The sequence below is a fragment of the Sorex araneus genome, chromosome 1 (genome assembly GCF_027595985.1).
Source record: "Sorex araneus isolate mSorAra2 chromosome 1, mSorAra2.pri, whole genome shotgun sequence".
Classification (NCBI taxonomy): domain Eukaryota; kingdom Metazoa; phylum Chordata; class Mammalia; order Eulipotyphla; family Soricidae; genus Sorex; species Sorex araneus.
This window is the reverse complement of record NC_073302.1, coordinates 267,924,768-267,943,586: the sequence shown is the minus strand read 5'-3', so window position 1 is coordinate 267,943,586 and position 18,819 is coordinate 267,924,768. Positions and strand designations below refer to the sequence as shown.

The following is an 18,819-nucleotide window of genomic DNA, read 5'->3' as shown; positions in this document are numbered from 1 at the left end:
GAAAAGTTATGTAACAAACAGCGGGACTTAATATCTCTACATTCTCAGCAATGGAGAGCCATCAAATGCTTCCTTGACAGTGGGACTGTCTTCTCTTTTTTGTAATGCAGGAGTCAGCTGCGGTCAAGACAACCACATCAAGCCCTGTATTATCCCTCTGGCTCAGCAGAATGAATGGTGTATCTCTAGATATTTGGGTATATCTTACCTTCTTTTAATAGTGTCTTGTCCTTATTTTTGCTATTGAATTTATTTCTAAGTATTTTGTGGCTATACATTTTTTTTTTGAAGTAAACAGATTTTATTTAGAGGGAAGGAGGAAGGGATAAGTGGGAAAGAGGATAGTAAGAATAATGTGTTCAAGAGAGAATGCGGGCTTCTCCAAGGGTGGAGAGAGCTCTACACACATCCTAGCACTGGACACGAAAGCACGAAAGTACACATCTCAAGGGGGGAGATGTGGGCGACACATGTGCTCGGGCACTACATGTGCTCGGCCTCGTGAGCACAAGCAGCACGTGGGCTCAGGCAGCATATGTGAGCTTGTGGCTGTATTTTTTCAATTTGATAATATAGCAAATAAACTCGCTTTTTAAATTTTCTTCTCCACGTATTTATTTGGTATTTGCTTCTTGTATGTTTCTGTGCTTATATATTGCTAATTAAGTTTATGCATCAGTGTTAGTGACTGCTTATAAGCTAAAAATGGAGCTGTGCTCTCTTTCTTAGCTTAATGCCTATTTTTTCCTTGACGCACTTGATTTCACTTTATTTTATTTTTTAAAATTTATTTTCACTACACTGGTATGTTTCATCTATTTATTTATTTATTTATTTATTTATTTATTGCTTTTTGGGTCATACCCGGCAATGCACAGAGGTTATTCCTGGCTCTGCATTCAGGAATTACTCCTGGCGATGCTCAGGGGACCATTATGGGATGCTGGGAATCGAACCCGGGTTGGCCACATGCAAGGCAAATGCCCTACCTGCTGTGCTATCACTTCAGCCCCTGATTTCACTTTATTATTAGTTCAAACACAACGTTTAATATACATTGTAAAAACAGAAATCCTTGCCTCATTCTCTCTTAAAGAGAAAGCGCTTAATAGCTCATCATTAGGCATGATTTTACTATAGGTTTTTTCGGTAGATATCCTTAACTAGTCTGAGGAAGTTTCTTTTATTTCTGACTCATACAGAGTGAAAATATACAAAGTTACAAGGGCTAAGAAAGTGAATGGGCTTTCAAAAATAGTATGAGGGTAAGGCGAGGCATAGGAAGATAGCAAAAGTAAACATACAAACAAAGTGATGCTGAAGAATTTGAACTTTATGCTGCATTAAAACTGCTTTATGTGTTTTATAAAGTGACTATGGCTCCAGTTAAGAGACTGAAGATAAACTTGGAAATAACTGCAGTTACCGATAGTCAATGGCCTTTGAACTGCAAAGAGAGAAGTTGCTAGAGATGAGAGTACACGGGCTAAGGCACTTGCCGTGCGTGCAGCCAAGCCCGGGCTGGTACTTAGCACCAGAGCCCCCAAGCACAGCCAGGAGTGACGCTGGAGCACAGAGTCAGGAGCGGACCCCGGACACTTGCAAAAACTGATCGACTGTGACCCAAAATACACCTTCCCCAAAAAGGTGGGGGTGAGGACGGCTAGGAATGAATGAAAATTTTATTAAATCGATCTCTTTTCTTTAATTTCTTATATTGGTTCTTATCAGAAAATGTTCCCCAAATAATCAGATTCAAATTACACCCATCGCGTGCTATTTCTGACTTTAAAGCAATATATAATACCATATAGCACCGGTGACATGTGAGCTTTAAATATTCCCCTAATATTAGGAGAAACATGAAAAGAAAATTAAGAGTGAAAAAGAGAAATTGAAATTAAAGGCTAACAACTATAACATGATATAGTCTATGACCTTCGACCTGTCCTTTAATATTCATTTGACTGTCACTTCCCCTTTTACGTATTCCATGCCTCCAAGGTGAAATAACTTATCATGTCTTTGATAACTGCCTATCTCTAGCTTATAGTACTTAAATTCTCTATTAATATGTTTGTCTCTCCCATAAGACTTGACTACAACCTGCTAAGCAAGAATTATTGCATGAAGTCCAGAACCTCAGTATTTCTCATACATAAACTGTCAAATGAGTAAAAAACCAAAGAGAAAAAAAAATCTATCCTGTTAGTCTAAATTTTTTTTTTTTTTTTTGCTTTTTGGGTCATACCCAGCGATGCTCAGGGGTTACTCCTGGCTTTGCACTCAGGAATTACTCCTGGCAGTGCTTGGGGGACCATATGGGATGCCGGGGATCGAACCCGGGTCGGCCGCGTGCAAGGCAAACGCCCTACCCGCTGTGCTATCGCTCCGGCCCCTAGTCTAAATTTTTGGTACAGCCCAACTATTAGAATTAGATGAAATACTTTTTAAAACAGAATGAAAAAAAAAAACCCAGCAAATCATTTTCATTTTTTTATTTTTTGCTTTTCGGGTCACACCCAGTAATGCACAGGGGTCATTCCTGGCTCTGCACTCAAGAGTTACTCCTGGAGGTGCTCAGGGGACCATATGGGATGCTGGGAATGGAACCCAAGTTGGCCGTGTGTAAGGCAAACACCCTACCCGCTGTGCTATTATTGCTCCAGCCCCCAAATCATTTTTAAACGAATTCTATCAAAAGTAGTTTGAAATATGATACCACTGTTTGTTGCCTAAAGAAAGAGAGAAAGAGAGAAAGAAAAAGAGAAAGAAAGAAAGAAAGAGAGAGAAGGAAAGAAAGAAAGAAAGAAAGAAAGAAAGAAAGAAGATAAGAGGAGAAAAGGAAAAGAAAGAAAAGAAAAAGAAATCTGGAGGGATGGAGGGAGGGAATGGAGGCAACTTACTTTCTGCAGTTTGCATGATTATTTCATCAAGCTCTTTTTCCAGTTTCTCATAAATGTCTAGCCTTGTCTGATGCTCGGAGTTTTGTGTCTGAAGTTCAATAATGCGTTTTTCAGAAGAGGCTTGGAGACTATAAAATTCTTTCGTTAAAACCTAATATTGGAAGAAAAAAATTGTTAAGGTAGAATTAAATAGGTTAACAGTGAAGACAAAACAATGTTACACAAAAGTAACTTGGGTTTTTTTTTTTCTCTTTTAAGAAGTGATTCAATCAAGAGAAAGTAGATCAATTTAGATGATTGAAAAGACACATTTGTTTTTAAGGTAAACTGTTCCATTTTTTAAACTCAAAATTATAAAGTACTTTATGAGCAAAAAAAAAAATCAAATGGGAAATGGGTGGTGCTTCCGAAAAAAATCTTTACGTAAGAAAGAAAGGGTAACAAAATCATGAGACAGAGATACAAACGGCATGGGAATTTGAGGCATTTTGTTAAGAGCAAAAAAAATCGTTTTCTTCTTCAGTGTAAATCATCAAAGGCAATACTGTGAATTAATGAAAAAAAAAAAAAAGCTCACTTTTTTTGTGTGTGTGACAAAGGAACATCTTTCTTAGGGGGTGAGGCACACACACATCCTGTTTCTCGGGACAGCAGGGCGGGTAGGGTGGTGCCCGTGAAAAGCCAGGATCAAGCCTGGCTTCTTGCACGCAAATCATGGAATCCAGTCCTTTGAGTTACCTTCAGCATAAAGAAACATTGTGTGTGTGTGTGTGTGTGTGTGTGTGTGTGAGAGAGAGAGAGAGAGAGAGAGAGAGAGAGAGAGAGAGAGAGAGAGAGAGAGAGAGAGAGAGAGAGAGAATGAAGATATGCCTTATTGGGGTGTATTTAGAAAGATGTGAGGGGAGAGAGAGAGGAAGACATACGTGTTCAAGAGAACACAGGCAAGCGAAGAAACACTAGACAAGCAAGTGAGGTGTGTGTTCAAGGGAGAACAAAGGCTCGAAGAGCAGCTTAAAGAAACACCTTAAGGGGCATACGCTGCCCGAGCCCATGTGCTACTTGTGCCCACATGGCCGAGCACATGCCTGCATCTCCCCTCCTGAGATAGGGCCTTTCATGCTTCCCTATCTAATGCTGGGGTGTGTAGGGGCTCTCTCTGCCTTTGGAGAAGCCCGTGTTCTCTCTTGAGCATGCTACACTCTCTCACTTTCTCTCCCTCCTTCCCCTTCCTCAGAACCTCCAAATAAAACCTCTTTTACTTAAAACAAAAACTCCTTAAGGCTTAAACTTATTTAGAAATTTTATCAGCATGGACCAAATTATGGAGTGGCTCTGCCACTTGCTTCCTAACACAGCGTCTGCAATGCATTTCTTGAGAACAGATACGGTGACGAGAATATCTGGAAGCCAGAAAGCCAGGAAGATTTGGATTTCAATCCTGGCTTTGACACGTACTAGTTGTGATCTCAGACTACTGCTTATTCTTTTAAGTCTATCTCAAAATATTGCTGGATTATTCACAGGTCTTAGCAGCATGCGAGAACATAATAGTATGTGATGAAAACTATAACCATCCTAAGAAATACAATTTTCAGAACATTTTAAGGGGTTCAAAAAGATCTTCTGAACTCATATTTATTTAATTAAACTGATTCAATTAACCCATAATAGCTGCAATTAAACAATTTTAACTTTCCCTAATAACAGAAAGTTCAACTTAACTAATGCATTGTGAGTTACCGTATCACATCTGTGATTAAACAATTTTAACTTTAATAACACAAAATTCAACAAATGCATGTGGCAGTGTACTTTCCGTCATGTGAAGAAGATTCAGAAGATCTATTGACAGGTTTTCTTCTTCTTTTCTATTTTTTTGCTTTTTGGGTCACACCTGGCGATGCACAGGGGTTACTCCTGGCTCTGCACTCAGGAATTACTCCTGGTGGTGCTCAGGGGACCATATGGGATGCTGGAAATTGAACCCGGGTTGGCTGCGTGCAAGGCAAAAGCCCTACCGCTGTGCTATCGCTCCAGCCCCATATTGACAGTTTTTAACACACCAAAATCATCATTTAATTTTTCTTATCATTTTACTTTGATGATTTCCATAAAAACTTTTCAGAGTGTCCCCACCCCCCCACCACTGTCCCAGCATCCCTCGTCCCTCGTCCCTCATTTCCCCCGCCTTGGAAGATAAGTTCTCAGTTTCTACTGTCTTTGCAAATTTGTGATACTATGTACAGATACTATGTTACTCATATTCCACAGATGAGATCATTCTGTACCAGTCGCTCTCCCTGTCATTATTATTATTATTATTATTAGTAGTAGTAGTAGTAGTAGTAGTAGCAGTAGTAGTAGGGCGTTTGCCTTTCACGCAGCCGACCTGTGTTCCATTCCTCTGTCCCTGAGCCTGGCAAGCTACCGAGGATATCTCGCCCCCACGGCTGAGCCTGGCAAGCTACCCGTAGCGTATTGGATATGCCAAAAACAGTAACAATAAGTCTCACAATGTGAGACGCTACTGGTGCCCGTCCAAACAAATCAATGAGCAACGGGATGACAGTGACAGTGATTATTATTATTATTATTTTATTTTTTCCATACCTAGTGGTACTCAGGGGCTACTTCTGGCTCAAAAGACCATGCAGTGATGCAGTGCCAGGGCGTGAACCGGGCTTCTGCATGCAAACCATGTTCCCATTTAAGTACTCCTGCCAGCATGTTGAAAATAATAAGTCATCTTCCCCTCCCCCTGTCCACCTCCTCTTCCTTTTGCTCACTCCCTTCATTCAGGATAGAATCCTGACACCCCACATGCAAAGCATGTACTCTTTCTGTTATCTCTTGGGCCTCGTGACAAACCATCTTATATACATGTAAAAGAAGTTCAATTTGGCATTTCTTTCTTTTTTTCTAATTTTATTTTTTGTAAAGCTGCTCATAATAATTGATTACATTCAATATTTCCACACCAATCCCACCACTATTGCACCTTCCTATCACCATTATTTTGAATTTCCCCACCACTACCCAAGCCTGCCCCAAAGGCAGATGCTAAATAATTTATTTTGAAATTCACATTTACTAGAGAGGATCCAGATTTTCATGTTTCTTAGTGATTCGCATCTTTTCCTGAAACCGTCATTCCTTCTTCCCATCCATGTGTCCAAGAGAGGAAGGTCAGCCATGTGCAAAGGAACATTTACCTGCTATAGAATCTTTCCACCTCCTAAACATGTTAATTTTAAAAGAAAGGTCACCTCCTAAACATGTTAATTTTAAAAGAAAGGTTTGAACATGTACCTCCAATTTTTTCTGGTATTTTTCACATTCCAACTGACACTGTGTGAGATTTCTTGCCGTTTCCTCTTGGATGAGCTGAATACGTTCACTTTCAAAAGATTTTAACTTACTTTGATGAAGAAATTCTGATACTTTGCTTTCTGTACTAAGTTGAAGATCTCTGTATCTGGAAGACATAGAACGGCTATGAAATGCCAAAGAAACCACAGTGATTTATAAAAACATAAACATTGTTTTTAATACATTTTAACATATTAGTACATATTCAGCAAATAATCATTTTTTTTCAGCTAGATAGGCATGAGGTGTGAAAATAGAATACGTTCAGAGTAAAAAACATCAGTAGGGGCTGGAGAGATGTACAGTACAGTCGGTAGGACCGCTGCCTTGCATGTGTCAGACGTGGGTTTGAGCCTCTGCACCCCACATAGCCCCAAAGCCTTTCCAGGAGTAATCACTGAACACAGAGCCAGGAGTAAGCCCTGGACACAGCTGGGCACAGACAAAAAAAAATCAAAAGAAAATAAGACATAACAATCAACTTCCTTTATTGTCCTATTTTCATTCCTTCCACCCCCCCCCAAATTATTTCCTATTACCATTAAATTTTGTAAGACATTTACAATTAAAATGTCAGAAGCAACCTTCAGTCATTATCATCCATTAAAGTGAATTAATTTCTGTTCAATGAATAGGCCTTATTATCAAGATTATCATCATTGCTTCCTAAGCATGTTATTCTGTTCTACTGTCAACAAAAAAGAATGGCATGAAACATGAACATTAAATTGAAAAAATTCAGACCCCTAACATAAAATTTTAGGTCAGTAAATGAACTTATTTGGATACTAACAAGAAAACATAATGTACAAATAACAAAGTTAAATATTTAACCACAAGTATACTATTATGACACGGATAAAGAACACTTTCTTCATTGCACAGGTGTGACTAGTAATAAAAACATTTCTAAGGGCTGGAGCGATAGCACAGCGGGTAGGCCGTTTGCCTTGCAAGCTGCTGACCCGGGTTCAATTCCCGGCAACCCATACGGTCCCCTGTGCACCGCCAGGAGTGATTCCTGAGTGCAGAGCCAGGAGTAACCCCTGTGCACTGTTTGGTGTGACCCAACAAGTAAATAAATAAATAAATAAATAAAAATAAAAACATTTCTACTGAACATAAATTACTGTATGTTAGAAATTTTAAAATACTTCCGGTAGAGTTTACTCTAAGAGAAAAACAAAACAAGATATGTTATATCTTTTCAGGGAGCTATTATGAACCCAGTATACTGTTATATGCTATGAAAAGTTTATGATTCAAATATTTATTTAGTCATTATAATAAGCAAATGTGTCTACTGTTGTAGATAAATATGTGATTTACCCTTAAAAACTCAGTTTTCGAGGTCTGAGTGATTGATCAACAGGTTAAGTGTGTGGGAGGTTCAGGTTTAATGCCGGCCAAGCATGTCACCTCGAGCCACTCTGAGATGACTGAGCACTGAGCCTGGAGTTATGTCTGGGCACTATGGTGTGCAGCCCAGACACCAAAGCCACATAACAGCAACTATTTTGTTTTGTTCTATTTTATTTTAGTTTTGCTTTTTGGATCACACCCGGCAATGCACAGGGGTTACTCCTAGCTCTGCACTCAGGAATTACTCCTGGCGGTGCTCAGGGGACCATATGGGATGCTGGGAATCGAACCCGGGTCAGCCGCGTGCAAGGCAAATGCCCTACCTGCTGTGCTATAGCACCAGCCCCTGTTTGGTTCAATTTTAAAAACATTTTTTTTAATCCAAAAATTTGAGATACACGGTAACATCATGACATACACAGTAACAAGGTTGTTCGTGATTGGGTTTCAGAGACAGAATGTTCCAACAGTCAACAGCCATTTCTTCACCAGTACAACAACAACAACAACTATTGTTTCTGAGCAAAGAAATAAACAGAAAAAGCCAGGGGAGAATGATAAGTGCTCCTGGTGGAACAGACAGGAAGGAGACCTTACTAGTTTGATACAGGTGTGGGTTTACATGTGAAAGGCTGGAGGTCAATGCAGGTGGGAGGGGGGAGGGAGAAACCAGGGCCTGGGGGAGCAGGAGAGTGAAAGCAGAAGATGTATTTACAGTAGCCCACTGAATCCTTTCAACATCCCTTTAGGGAGGTCCTGCTGTCCTTGCTGTTTTGGGGGGACCGATAAGGAAGCCGAGGATCAGAGTCCTCTCTGTCCCTTCCTTCCCATGGCCTGTTGGTGGTACTGTTGCAGGTCACGGTGCTTGCACGCCCGCTCAAGGACGCTCACTGACTTCAGCATTCCTTTCGTGGCAATGCTTGCAAAAGTGGCCGCCGGGGGCCACGCTCCTCGGCTGAGGCGTGCGAGTTTTGGTGGTGGTGCAAGCTTGGGGATGTGGGGGGTGGCTCTGGGATGCTCATGCACACAGGCTTGTCAGTATTTGCACTTCCTGGCCTTGGTGCTCACACATCTTTTGGGGGGGGGCACACTCTTGGAACTGGCACTAATAAAAATGTTCGTCGTATGATCAAAGACAGGCAGGCATTAGACGTTCGCTAGAGACGACTTAGTATTTGGCATTTGATCTTTGTTAAAGGCATCTGGTGCTCAGACTGGGAGAAGTACCATTCACTGTGCGTTGGTATACGTTACCCTAATAATATACAGCAAGTCTTACCCACTGGTTACCTCTACGGCCTCTATAAAATCTTTCTCAATATCTTATTAGTTCTGGAATTTCCAGTTTTTTTTAATTTTTAATTTTTATTTTTTTGCTTTTTGGGTCACACCCAGCGATGCTCAGGGGTTACTCCTAGCTTTGCACTCAGGAATTGCTCCTCGCAGTGCTTGGGGGACCATATGGGATGCCGGGGATCGAACCCGGGTCGGCCGCGTGCAAGGCAAATGCCCTACACGCTGTGCTATCGCTTTGGCCCCTGGAATTTCCAGTTTTTAAAAATGTTTTCTGCTACACAAGAGTGAAAAAACAAACAAAAGTAATTATCACAACTTATTGCTGAATTTGGAAGCATCTATAAAAAAATCTGAATTTTATCAAAAATAACCATTTTTGATAAATATATTATAAAATGGTTATTAATATATCATCAATATATTTATGTATAAATATCACAGTTATAGTCTTCAATTATATTTATTTATTTGCCATTTGTGAAGGGGAACCAATCAAGATCCTCTTTACTCAGAGCACATACCAACTTGGTATATATTTTTTTTGCTTTTTGGGTCACACGTGGCAATGCACAGGGGTTACTCCTGGCTCTGCACTCAGGAATCACCCTTGGCAGTGTTCAGGAGACCATATGGGATGCTGGGAATCAACCCAGGTCGGCCACTTGCAAGGCAAACGCTCTACCCGCTGTGCTACTACTCCAGCCCCACCAACTTGGTATATTTAATATGCCCATTAGTATATATATATGTGTGTATATAAATATATATATATAGTGTATACACACACATATATATGTAAATATCAAACTGTTATTTATACAGTTCCCATAATCAAGATAGTACAATCAGTGGCAGGAAAGCTACAAAGTATTTAGTTTATGCTTTTATTGACATAGCATTCACTGGTTTCCAAGAGAAGCAGCAGCATGAAGGCGTGCACTCTTCAGTGTATTTCATATGCTGCACCTCTGTCTCCTGAGGGCCTCAGAGGGGACACTCAGAGCACGGAGCCGGAGTGGTCTCTGTGCCCTGCTGGGGAAAGCCCCAGACCAAACTGAAATGAGAGAAAGGGAGGGAGAGAGGGAGGAAGGGGAGAGAGAGAGGGAAGAAGGAAAAGAGGGAGAGAGAGAGAGACAGAGACAGAGACATAGAGAGACACAGAGAGAGACACACAGAGAGAGAGGAAGGGAGAGACAGAGAGACAGAGAGAGAGAGGTAGGCACTCTCTTAAGAGTTATTTTGTATCTCATGGTGATTCGATAACAGCCTGATAGCACAGTGTCACATATGGTCCCCTGAGCACCACCAGGAGTAATTCCTGAGTGCAGAGCCAGGAGTGTGACCCAAAAAGAAAAAAAATGAAAAAAAAAAGGAATAAAAAAGTAAATATAAAGAAAAGTTTTTGATGTGGTAGGGCTACCTAGTATTCTACCGACTGTTCCCTTTATTATGATAGAAAATTCCCAAAACTTTCAAATCTGTACCTAGATATTGAACGAAAGCTACTTTAAATGCAAATTGGAAGAGCAATTACTGATGCCTAAAATATACATATATAATTATAGGAAACAAAATTCCAATGATAAATTTGGATAAAAACAACTCATCTTTTCCTTTCATTTGTAAAATTTTGTAAATGGCAAAGGCAGCTCTGAGAAATTACAAAAAAATCAACTTCTCAATAATGACAACTAGAACAAGAACAAGAGAATATAATCTAAAGGGCATTTAGATTTTTGTCCGAATGTTTCCACTGTTTACATGATTTCTTCAACCAGTTTACTTCTCAGCTGTAATACTACATCTGTCATTTTTGGCTTACAAGCTAATTCTTAAATGAATGTGATCTTTTTTTTGCTGAGTTAAAAATGCTCAGTATGTTTAACAACTGTACTATGGATTTATAAGAATTTCAAGCACGCATTTGGAGTAATTCAATGCATCCATCATATCATGATCAAATAAAACATATACCATGCCATTAAATAAAATAAAAAAATACATAATATTTGGCCATCTTTTAAAGGCAAAAATAGATACTGCAGCTATGTGAAGATAAACTATGTGAAGATTACTTAAGTGAAACAAATATGATGAAAGGAACACTGGCCTAAAATAAATCAAAGTACACACGAGACAAAATTAGAGCATAATATTTTATAACATTTGAACGGGCAGCACTTTTCCATCTGTGGCAACATGAAAAGTAGCACTTAAAATTCAGTTTGAATCATCCTTTAAACCAAGAGAACTAATTTTATCCCTGCTTCACAAGACTGAAAACTCTTCCATGCTCTTTTCACTATATACCTCAGAGAGCTGGGCTTCAGTAAAGGGAAAAAATAATATTAACAAAATATAAAAAACTAGAGTGTAAGTGTCTTAAGAGCTCTACAGTTTCTTCCCTTCTTTGAACTTAAAATTGCCATTAAAATAACATTTGAAGAAAACTGTATGAAAAACTTGGGGGTAGGGAATGCTTCTATGAAGAATAGGGTCAGGTACAGATAGTAGGAGAGGTGCTTAATCATGATTTTATCTTGTTTCTTCCATAATACAAATTCAGAGAAAGGAAGTTTGTTCATGACAGCCAACACATAAAGCATGGTCTGAAACCAAAAAAAAAAGAAAAAAAGAAAAAAAAAAGGGGGAAGGGGTAAAAGTCATTTGTTTCAACCAATTTCCTATGAACAGGCCAATTTTATAAATCTTAACTTCCACAAATAAGTATTTTGAAAATGGCCTAAAGAATTCTAGGAGGACTTTAGGAAACTCTGAAACTTGACATTGAAAGTCATGGGTCTTTAAATCCAGAAAGCTTGGTGGTGGAGCTGAATCACTGGCAAGACTTTGTTCTTTTTATGAGCGTGAGGATGACACCCTAAGTTTGATTTGGGGGGTGTGGAGTTGAGGGGGAGGGAAGTCGGGCTCTGGGGCGTCCGGAGAACACACCTGATGATGTTTATCAGGCTATCTGCAGTGTCAGGGGCCATTTTCTTTATTGGTGTGTGTGTGTGTGTGTGTGTGTGTGTGTGTGTGTGTGTGTGTGTGTGTGTAGTATAAAGTTTTATTTGGCACAAGTCAAGTAAGCGTTGAGTTCAGGAAGCTGAGAAAGCTGATTGGTCAGGGCCAACCCCTCTAGTAGGAGAGTTACCCCCTCCTGTGTTCTTGCGCCCTTTTTATCCCTGAGTTTTGCAAGTCTCCCAACTCTTGGTGGTCTAGCTAACTTTCTGGTAACCTTTTGCTTGATTGGCCCAGCGGCCATTTTCAAGGCCAAGGCCTTACCTCATGTGCCCTATACAGGAACCCTAGTTTGATTTTTATCTAGACCCACTGGGACTGGCTGTCAGAACCACTTAGGAATTTCTGTGGTCAGGGATCTCTCTCCTTGTGGTGTGGAAGATGAAGCCTGGATTAGCCATGTGCAAGGAAAGTATCTTAACCCCCGTATAATTTCTCTGGCCCCTGTGGAACTTCTTTTATTTATTTTATTCAGTTTGCTTTTGGGTTACTCCTGGCTCTGCACTCAGGAATTACTCCTGACGGTGCTTAGGGGGAACATATGGATGCGGGAATTGAACCCAGGTCAGCCCTGTGGAACTTTTAAAAGCTCTCGATGACATGAAGTTAGACATACTGAGTCAAAGTCTCTGAGAAAAGATTTGGAAATTTTGAGTCCGGGTTATTATATAAACTAATCTAGGTCAAATGTACACATCAATGCCTGTACAATGAAACTAGCTTCTTAGGAACATGGTTTAATGCAACTCTGGATTCCTAGGACTGAGATATTACTGAATATCTATTTATAAGTTCTTCATCTTTACTGAGTCAGCGAGTGAATGAATGAATGGAGTCATCATTTCTAGATGACATCAAATTAACTTTATTTGTTTGGAGGCCAGATTGAGTCGTGCTCAAGGGGGTTGCGCCTGATGGTGCTCACAAAATTAGGGGTACTGGAGATCAAACCTGGGGCTCCTGCATGCAAAGTCAGAACTCCAGTGTCCTATCCACAATCTCGCCAGCACCGTGATTAAGAAACAGGCTCAAGTCAGGATACAGAACTCTAAAGTATCACACACAAATCTGATGAGGGCAATCTCTTTTGGAGTATGACACAATCAGTGTACTAAGGCGATTCTTTCTAGGTTCGGGTGTCAATGTAAGATAAAAATAAATTACAGGGGGTAAAGAAAAAAAAAAAAGAAACCAGAATGATTATAGGATCGGTATGACTGAGCTACAAGAAAGATTAAAGTTTCTAAAAATGTAGTCTGGCTGGCTAATGACTAAGGTGGCAGCAAAGAGACATGACTCCATCCTGAAAACATTTTAAAAACAGTAGTGCAAAAGAGGGGAAAGTGAGTATGATATGGCCACTCGATGCACTAAGTCCTGTAATGAGTCACTTGTTGCCAAATGAACACACAACTTCAGGACTCTAAGTGCAACTCACCAACCTAGCCCTTACGAATGCAATAAAGTCAATTATTGAGGGATGTTGAATAAAAGTGAGGAAGGAAAACATAATAACCAAATCACTTCATTAGATTTAAACTTCCCTTTCTCTAAATTTCCCTCACTAGATTTAACGGATTAAATATTTAATGAATTAGTAGTTATTTCATGGGTTAAATAGTCACTAACCCACTGAATTAATTATTGGATTAATTTATTTAGTGGGTTAAATGACATTTGTTCTGTAAAATGTTACCTTAGGATTTTCAAACAGGCAGTTATTAAATATTATGCTAGCCAGTTAGTAAACACCCACCATGCTATGATCATCTCCCCTCCCCACTTTTCTACAGTTATGTATCAGAGTGAGAAAGCTCATAAAATTCCAGAAGTTGTCATGTTAGTGCTGGATATACACATATGAGGCTCAAAATAAAATAATGAACGTATCTACCATAAGCAGCAAGAAAACGGCAAATTTTAATTGGACAAAAAAAATACTAACACCTCGTATTATTATTCTGAATTCTTGTTTTTCCTTAAATAGCAGTTTCCTGGGCCTCTCTCCGCTCCCTCCACTTTCCCACACTGTGTCTCCTCGCTGTGCCCGTGGGAAGCTGCTGACTGCACTTGTGACACAGCCCTGCCGCCCCTTCCTTCTCTCTCACTTGCTCCTGGAACCAAGACCCAGGGCCGTGGCCCGTGAGGGGCCTGGGATCTGCAGTCGGAGATGACACGAAAGGCATGGACGCGACCTCAGCTGGAACCCGAAGTCTGCCTCTGGCTGGCATGCAGAGAGACCACGCCCAGGGAAGGCGAGAGGGTTCCTGCCGGTAGGTACAGCTGCTCTCCGCGCACATGGCTCTGAGCCTCCTCACCATCTCCAAAACGCTAACCTAGGATTTAGAACTCTTTCTCTCCCGAGAAATAAAGAAACAGACTGAGAAGACACGGACTTAGAAAAGTCTGCTAGGGACCCAAGGAATGACGCTGAAACTTGCACCCAGGGGCCTGCCTCGGATTCCTGAACAAGCTGCAAGCGACAGAAAATGAAAAAAAGTGGGAAATCTGGATTGGAAACAGGCTCACGTGCGCACCAGGGGCGGGACGGGGAGGGCAGACTCGGCCAGAGGGTGCTGACAGGAGTAGGGGAAGAAAACTGACAAGGGTGGGCGTGCTGCAGAAAGATGAGAACTCTCAAAGGGGTCCTGGGCAGAGGGAAGCCTGTGTTTTGGGTCAAGGATTAAAGGAGGCGCTGGTAATTAGCAGGTGTCCCGGGCGTCTAGGAAAGAAGTCTAGAAAAGCTCATTCGGCTTGCAACGAACAAAGTGGGCCGGGATCCTTATCAACACTGAGAGGATGGGAATGAATATGAGACAGTTCACTGCAAATTCCAAGGGGAGTTTTTCCCCCCACTAAGTTTTGTTTTGCTTGGAGGGCCACGCTGGGCTGCACTCAGGGCTGACTCCTTGCTGGGCTCGGGGGGGATCAAAAGCAGGCTGGGGGTTAAGCCTGGGGCAGGTGCACGGCAGGCAAATGCCCTCCCTGCTGTACTGTCTTCGGGATCTGTCTCCTTTGCAGGGAGAGGTGCAGTCTGTGGCTGCACGTGGTGCTACACAAGAGCTACTCCTGGTTTTGAGTCTGGGGTCTGCTCCAGATGAAGTTCAGGGGGAACACGGGATGCTGAGCTTGGGCCACCTGCTTGCAAATAAATAAATAAATAAATAAATAAATAAATAAAAAAAATAGCCCTCTGCCTACGGAGTTATCTCTCCCTTTAAAGTCATAATTTAGCTCAAGAGAAGCACAAGAAATGACAAACCCTTGCCCTTGGATCACAGATGGAGGGTACAGAGCTGAGGGAGGTAATAAAAGAAAAGTGGACTGGAGGGGCCGGAGCGAGAGTTGGAGGGGAGGGTGCTTGCCTTGCAAACAGCCGATCTGGATTTGACGCCCAGCAGGCACCTCAAGTCGCCCCTCAGTCCTGCCAGGAGGGAGCCCTGAACTCAAAGCGAGGAGTCAGCCCTGGCCACAGCCCGGTGTGTCCCCCAAACACAAGCAAAAAGAACCAAAACCAAAGAACCCGGAGAAGGTGGATTAGAAATGACAAAAGGCCTTTGCTGGAGGATCTTGGGCACATCGGCAGAGCAGAGCTGTGGAACACGCACGGGTCAAGACTAGAGACGTTAGCTGAATTGCAAGCATGCGAGCTAATCTATAGTAATAAAATAAAAATATCAAAAATGGAGAAAGAGAGAGAGAGGGAGAGAGCGAGAGAGGGAGGGAGAGAGTGAGAGAGAGAGGGAGATGGAGAGGGAGAGGGAGAGAGGGGGAGAGGGAGAGAGAGGGGGGAGAGAGAGAGAGAGAGAGAGAGAGAGAGAGAGAGAGAGAGAGAGAGAGAGAGAGAGAGAGAGGCAGGCATGGGGAAGGGTATTTCCAATTACTCATCCAGGAAGCATTCTGCAAATAGTAACTCTCTTGCTCAGAAAGTAGATGGACAACAACCGCTGCTGTTTAACCGAAGCTCTTAACATTATGCAACAATATGGGCATAAAGCCTTAGATAAGAGGTCAGCAATATTAGTGTGTCAGGAGCTGGAGAGAGTAAAAGAATTGTGACTTTGTGCAGTCTGCTCCAACTGCATCGATGTACCATGAAAACAGGCAAAGACAATGCATGAGCAAATAAAGACGGTCATGTTCGAATGAGGCTTGAGGCCTGGACACCTTCACTTGAATTTTATAATTTTCATGTATTATGATATACTATCTTTTTTTTGGGGGGGGCACTGTTTCTAAGAAGTTACAAAACAGAAAGGCCTTTCTGGGCTTAAAGGCTGTGCAAAAACCAACTGTGAGCTGGATTCGCTTGTTCTCTAGTTTGAATTGTTAGTTTGAATTAGCTAGCTAATTAACTAATAATTGTTAGTTTGAACTGTTAAGTCAAATGCAGGGACACGGTGGGACATTAGTAACCACATGCCGACCATGCTCCTGACCTGACCCGTACTGCTGCCACGGATACATAGATTCAAAGTTATGGGCTGGAGTGATAGCACAGCGGGTAGGGCGTTTGCCTTGCATGCAGCCGACCCGGGTTCGGGTTCGATTCCCAGCATTCCATATGGTCCCCTGAGCACCGCCAGGAGTAATTCCTGAGTGCAGAGCCAGGAGTAACCCCTGTGCATCACCAGGTATGACCCAAAAAGCCAAAAAAAAAAAAAATGAACAAAGTTATATTGCCCACATAGTTGCTCCGAAAATCACACTTTTCATTTCTTTGTTCTTTTTTGGGGGATTCTCCATTCATTCAGCGGTTTCTTATTTCTCAGTGGAGGTGCCTGCAGCAAGGCCAGTACTTCCCTAGCCCAGCTTTTTCCCAGCTCTCTGCTCTGGCTAGCACAGTGGGGAGGGCGCCTGCCTTTGCTGGTCTGGGTCCCATTCCACGCGCTCCCCCAAGCCACACCAGGAGCCAGGAATAAGCACTGAGCACCACTGCCCCTGAACCAAAAACCAAAAACCCCAAACACAAATCTGTCTCTATTCTCTAGTATTTCCCCAACCCTACACGCCTGTCTGAGCGCATTCCTTGTCAGAGTCAAAAGATCACACGTTTCTTCTTGGCCTCTTGATACAAAGCATGCTTTTTTCTGACTAGTCCAGCATTTGGGCCGTTTCTGGGAGCAGTGCTGTCCCCTCCCCCCATGCCACGGCCCCTGAGGCCTCACCCTGCCCTGCTGCCACAGTGCCCGAGTCCGGGCCGCCGAGCACCACAGAACTGGCTGCCCTGGGATTTGGAGCACTTGCCCGCTTCTGGGGGAATGCCTGCATCGGGTCAGAGGCTGCTGGGGAGAGGGTGGCATCTGTCTTCCCCTGCAACGGGCAGCTGTGGGCTGGCCCCCTCAGCCTGAAGAGAGCCAGCCGCACCCGCTGGCCCGAGCCCCTGCCCAGCCCAGCCAGGTCCAGCCTCCAGGAGATTCCCAAGGCCGTGGGTAGATTTCCACTGTTCCGCAGCTCCTCAGGACAGAAAAACTGAGATGGTTCCAACGGCACACTTCCTCAGGGTTCGGGGCTCACTTCCATTTCCTGTGCTCGGGACTCAGCATCCTCCTACCGGCGCACCCTTCCATCTCGTAGGCAAAGGGTCTCAGCAGCTGTTGAGTGTCTTCATAGGAAGGGTCTGGTGGGTTACCTGGGTGATGCTGAAATGCGACTGTGTGCACCCTTGGCAGAGTCACCAAGAGGAGAGGGCAACATGGAATATCTCTGTCTCTGTCTCTGTCTCTCTCTCTCTCTCACACACACACACACACACACACACACACACACACACACACACACACACACACACACACACGCACACACACACGCACACACACACACACACAGCCTGGAGTGAGCTGCCAGGAATCAAGGACTTCAAGCACCGCCCGGAGGCCGGGAAGCTGGAAGAAGCAAGGCACAGTCCATGCACACACTCTGGGCCTCTAGGACTTCCAGGATCCATTCCTATTGTTCTGACTCATCAAGTTTGTAGCCAAGCATTTTGTGCGCTTCTTTGTTGTTGTTGTTGTTGTTTTTGCTGTGCTAAGGTAAGTGTTCCACTGCAGCACCACATCCCTGGCTCCCGAGCCAAGTTGCTATGGTAACCGCCGGAAATTGAATTAATAGAGCATCACGCTGAAATTTGTTGATTTAACAAGAATACTGGAAAGCAAAAATGTACGAGCTGGTGTTACTTAACCTGCACATACCGTGGCTCATCTAGAGTGTGCTGACAGTATGTGCAGCACATTTGTGTGTCAGTGTGAGCAGCGGACATGGGAGCATGCACTTCTGGTTTTGCTCCTATTAAGAGTGCAACTGAAGATGTCTTGTGTACATAAAATCTCTTTCGATTTTCTTTCTTCACTCTCAAGATGGTTACTAAGCTTTTCTCGAGTCTAAACTTAACTCTTGTTTTAGGGGAGGAGGGGCTATACCCGGCGGTTATCAGGGCTTACTCCTAGTTCTGTGCTCAGGGATGACTCCTAGTAGACTCAGGGAACCACAGGAGATGCCAGGGATTGAAGCTGGGTCAGCCGTATGCAAGGCAAACACCCTCGCTGCTCTGCTCTCCCCTTGAGAACCTTTAAAGTGTTAAAAACAGAACTGGTGTTGTAGGTCACTGACATAGTTAGTGCCTGACTTGCAAGCATAACGCCCGAGGTTTGATCCCTGACACTGAAAATAGTTTAAAAATAACAGTATAAAGTCATTAGCTCCTAAGGAATATTCTGGTTACTAATAAATGTCTAGAAATGTGCCAGCCTTTCTAAGTATTCAGTAGAATTAAAGCCTGAATGATTTTCAGAAACTAAACTACTGCCGAATACGTGGGAATCAAGAAAGTTGATAACTATAGAATTTAAATAGGTCTAGGAGT

General features: G+C 42.5%; 1 protein-coding gene and 1 non-coding gene across 2 annotated transcripts in view; both read right to left on the bottom strand.

Moving 5' to 3' along the window:
• PIBF1 (progesterone immunomodulatory binding factor 1) overlaps positions 1-18,819 on the bottom strand; it is a 187,499-nt gene that overhangs the window by 96,002 nt on the left and 72,678 nt on the right. The window contains exons 11-12 of the mRNA XM_004604006.2: positions 6,216-6,381; positions 2,907-3,057 (exon numbers count right to left, since the gene is read on the bottom strand). Coding sequence (XP_004604063.1) covers positions 2,907-3,057; positions 6,216-6,381 — 317 coding nt within the window. The remainder of the gene's footprint in view (positions 1-2,906; positions 3,058-6,215; positions 6,382-18,819) is intronic.
• Positions 9,739-9,868, bottom strand: LOC129400941 (small nucleolar RNA SNORA13). Its single transcript, XR_008627987.1, has one exon. It is a non-coding gene; the product is annotated as a small nucleolar RNA SNORA13 (small nucleolar RNA).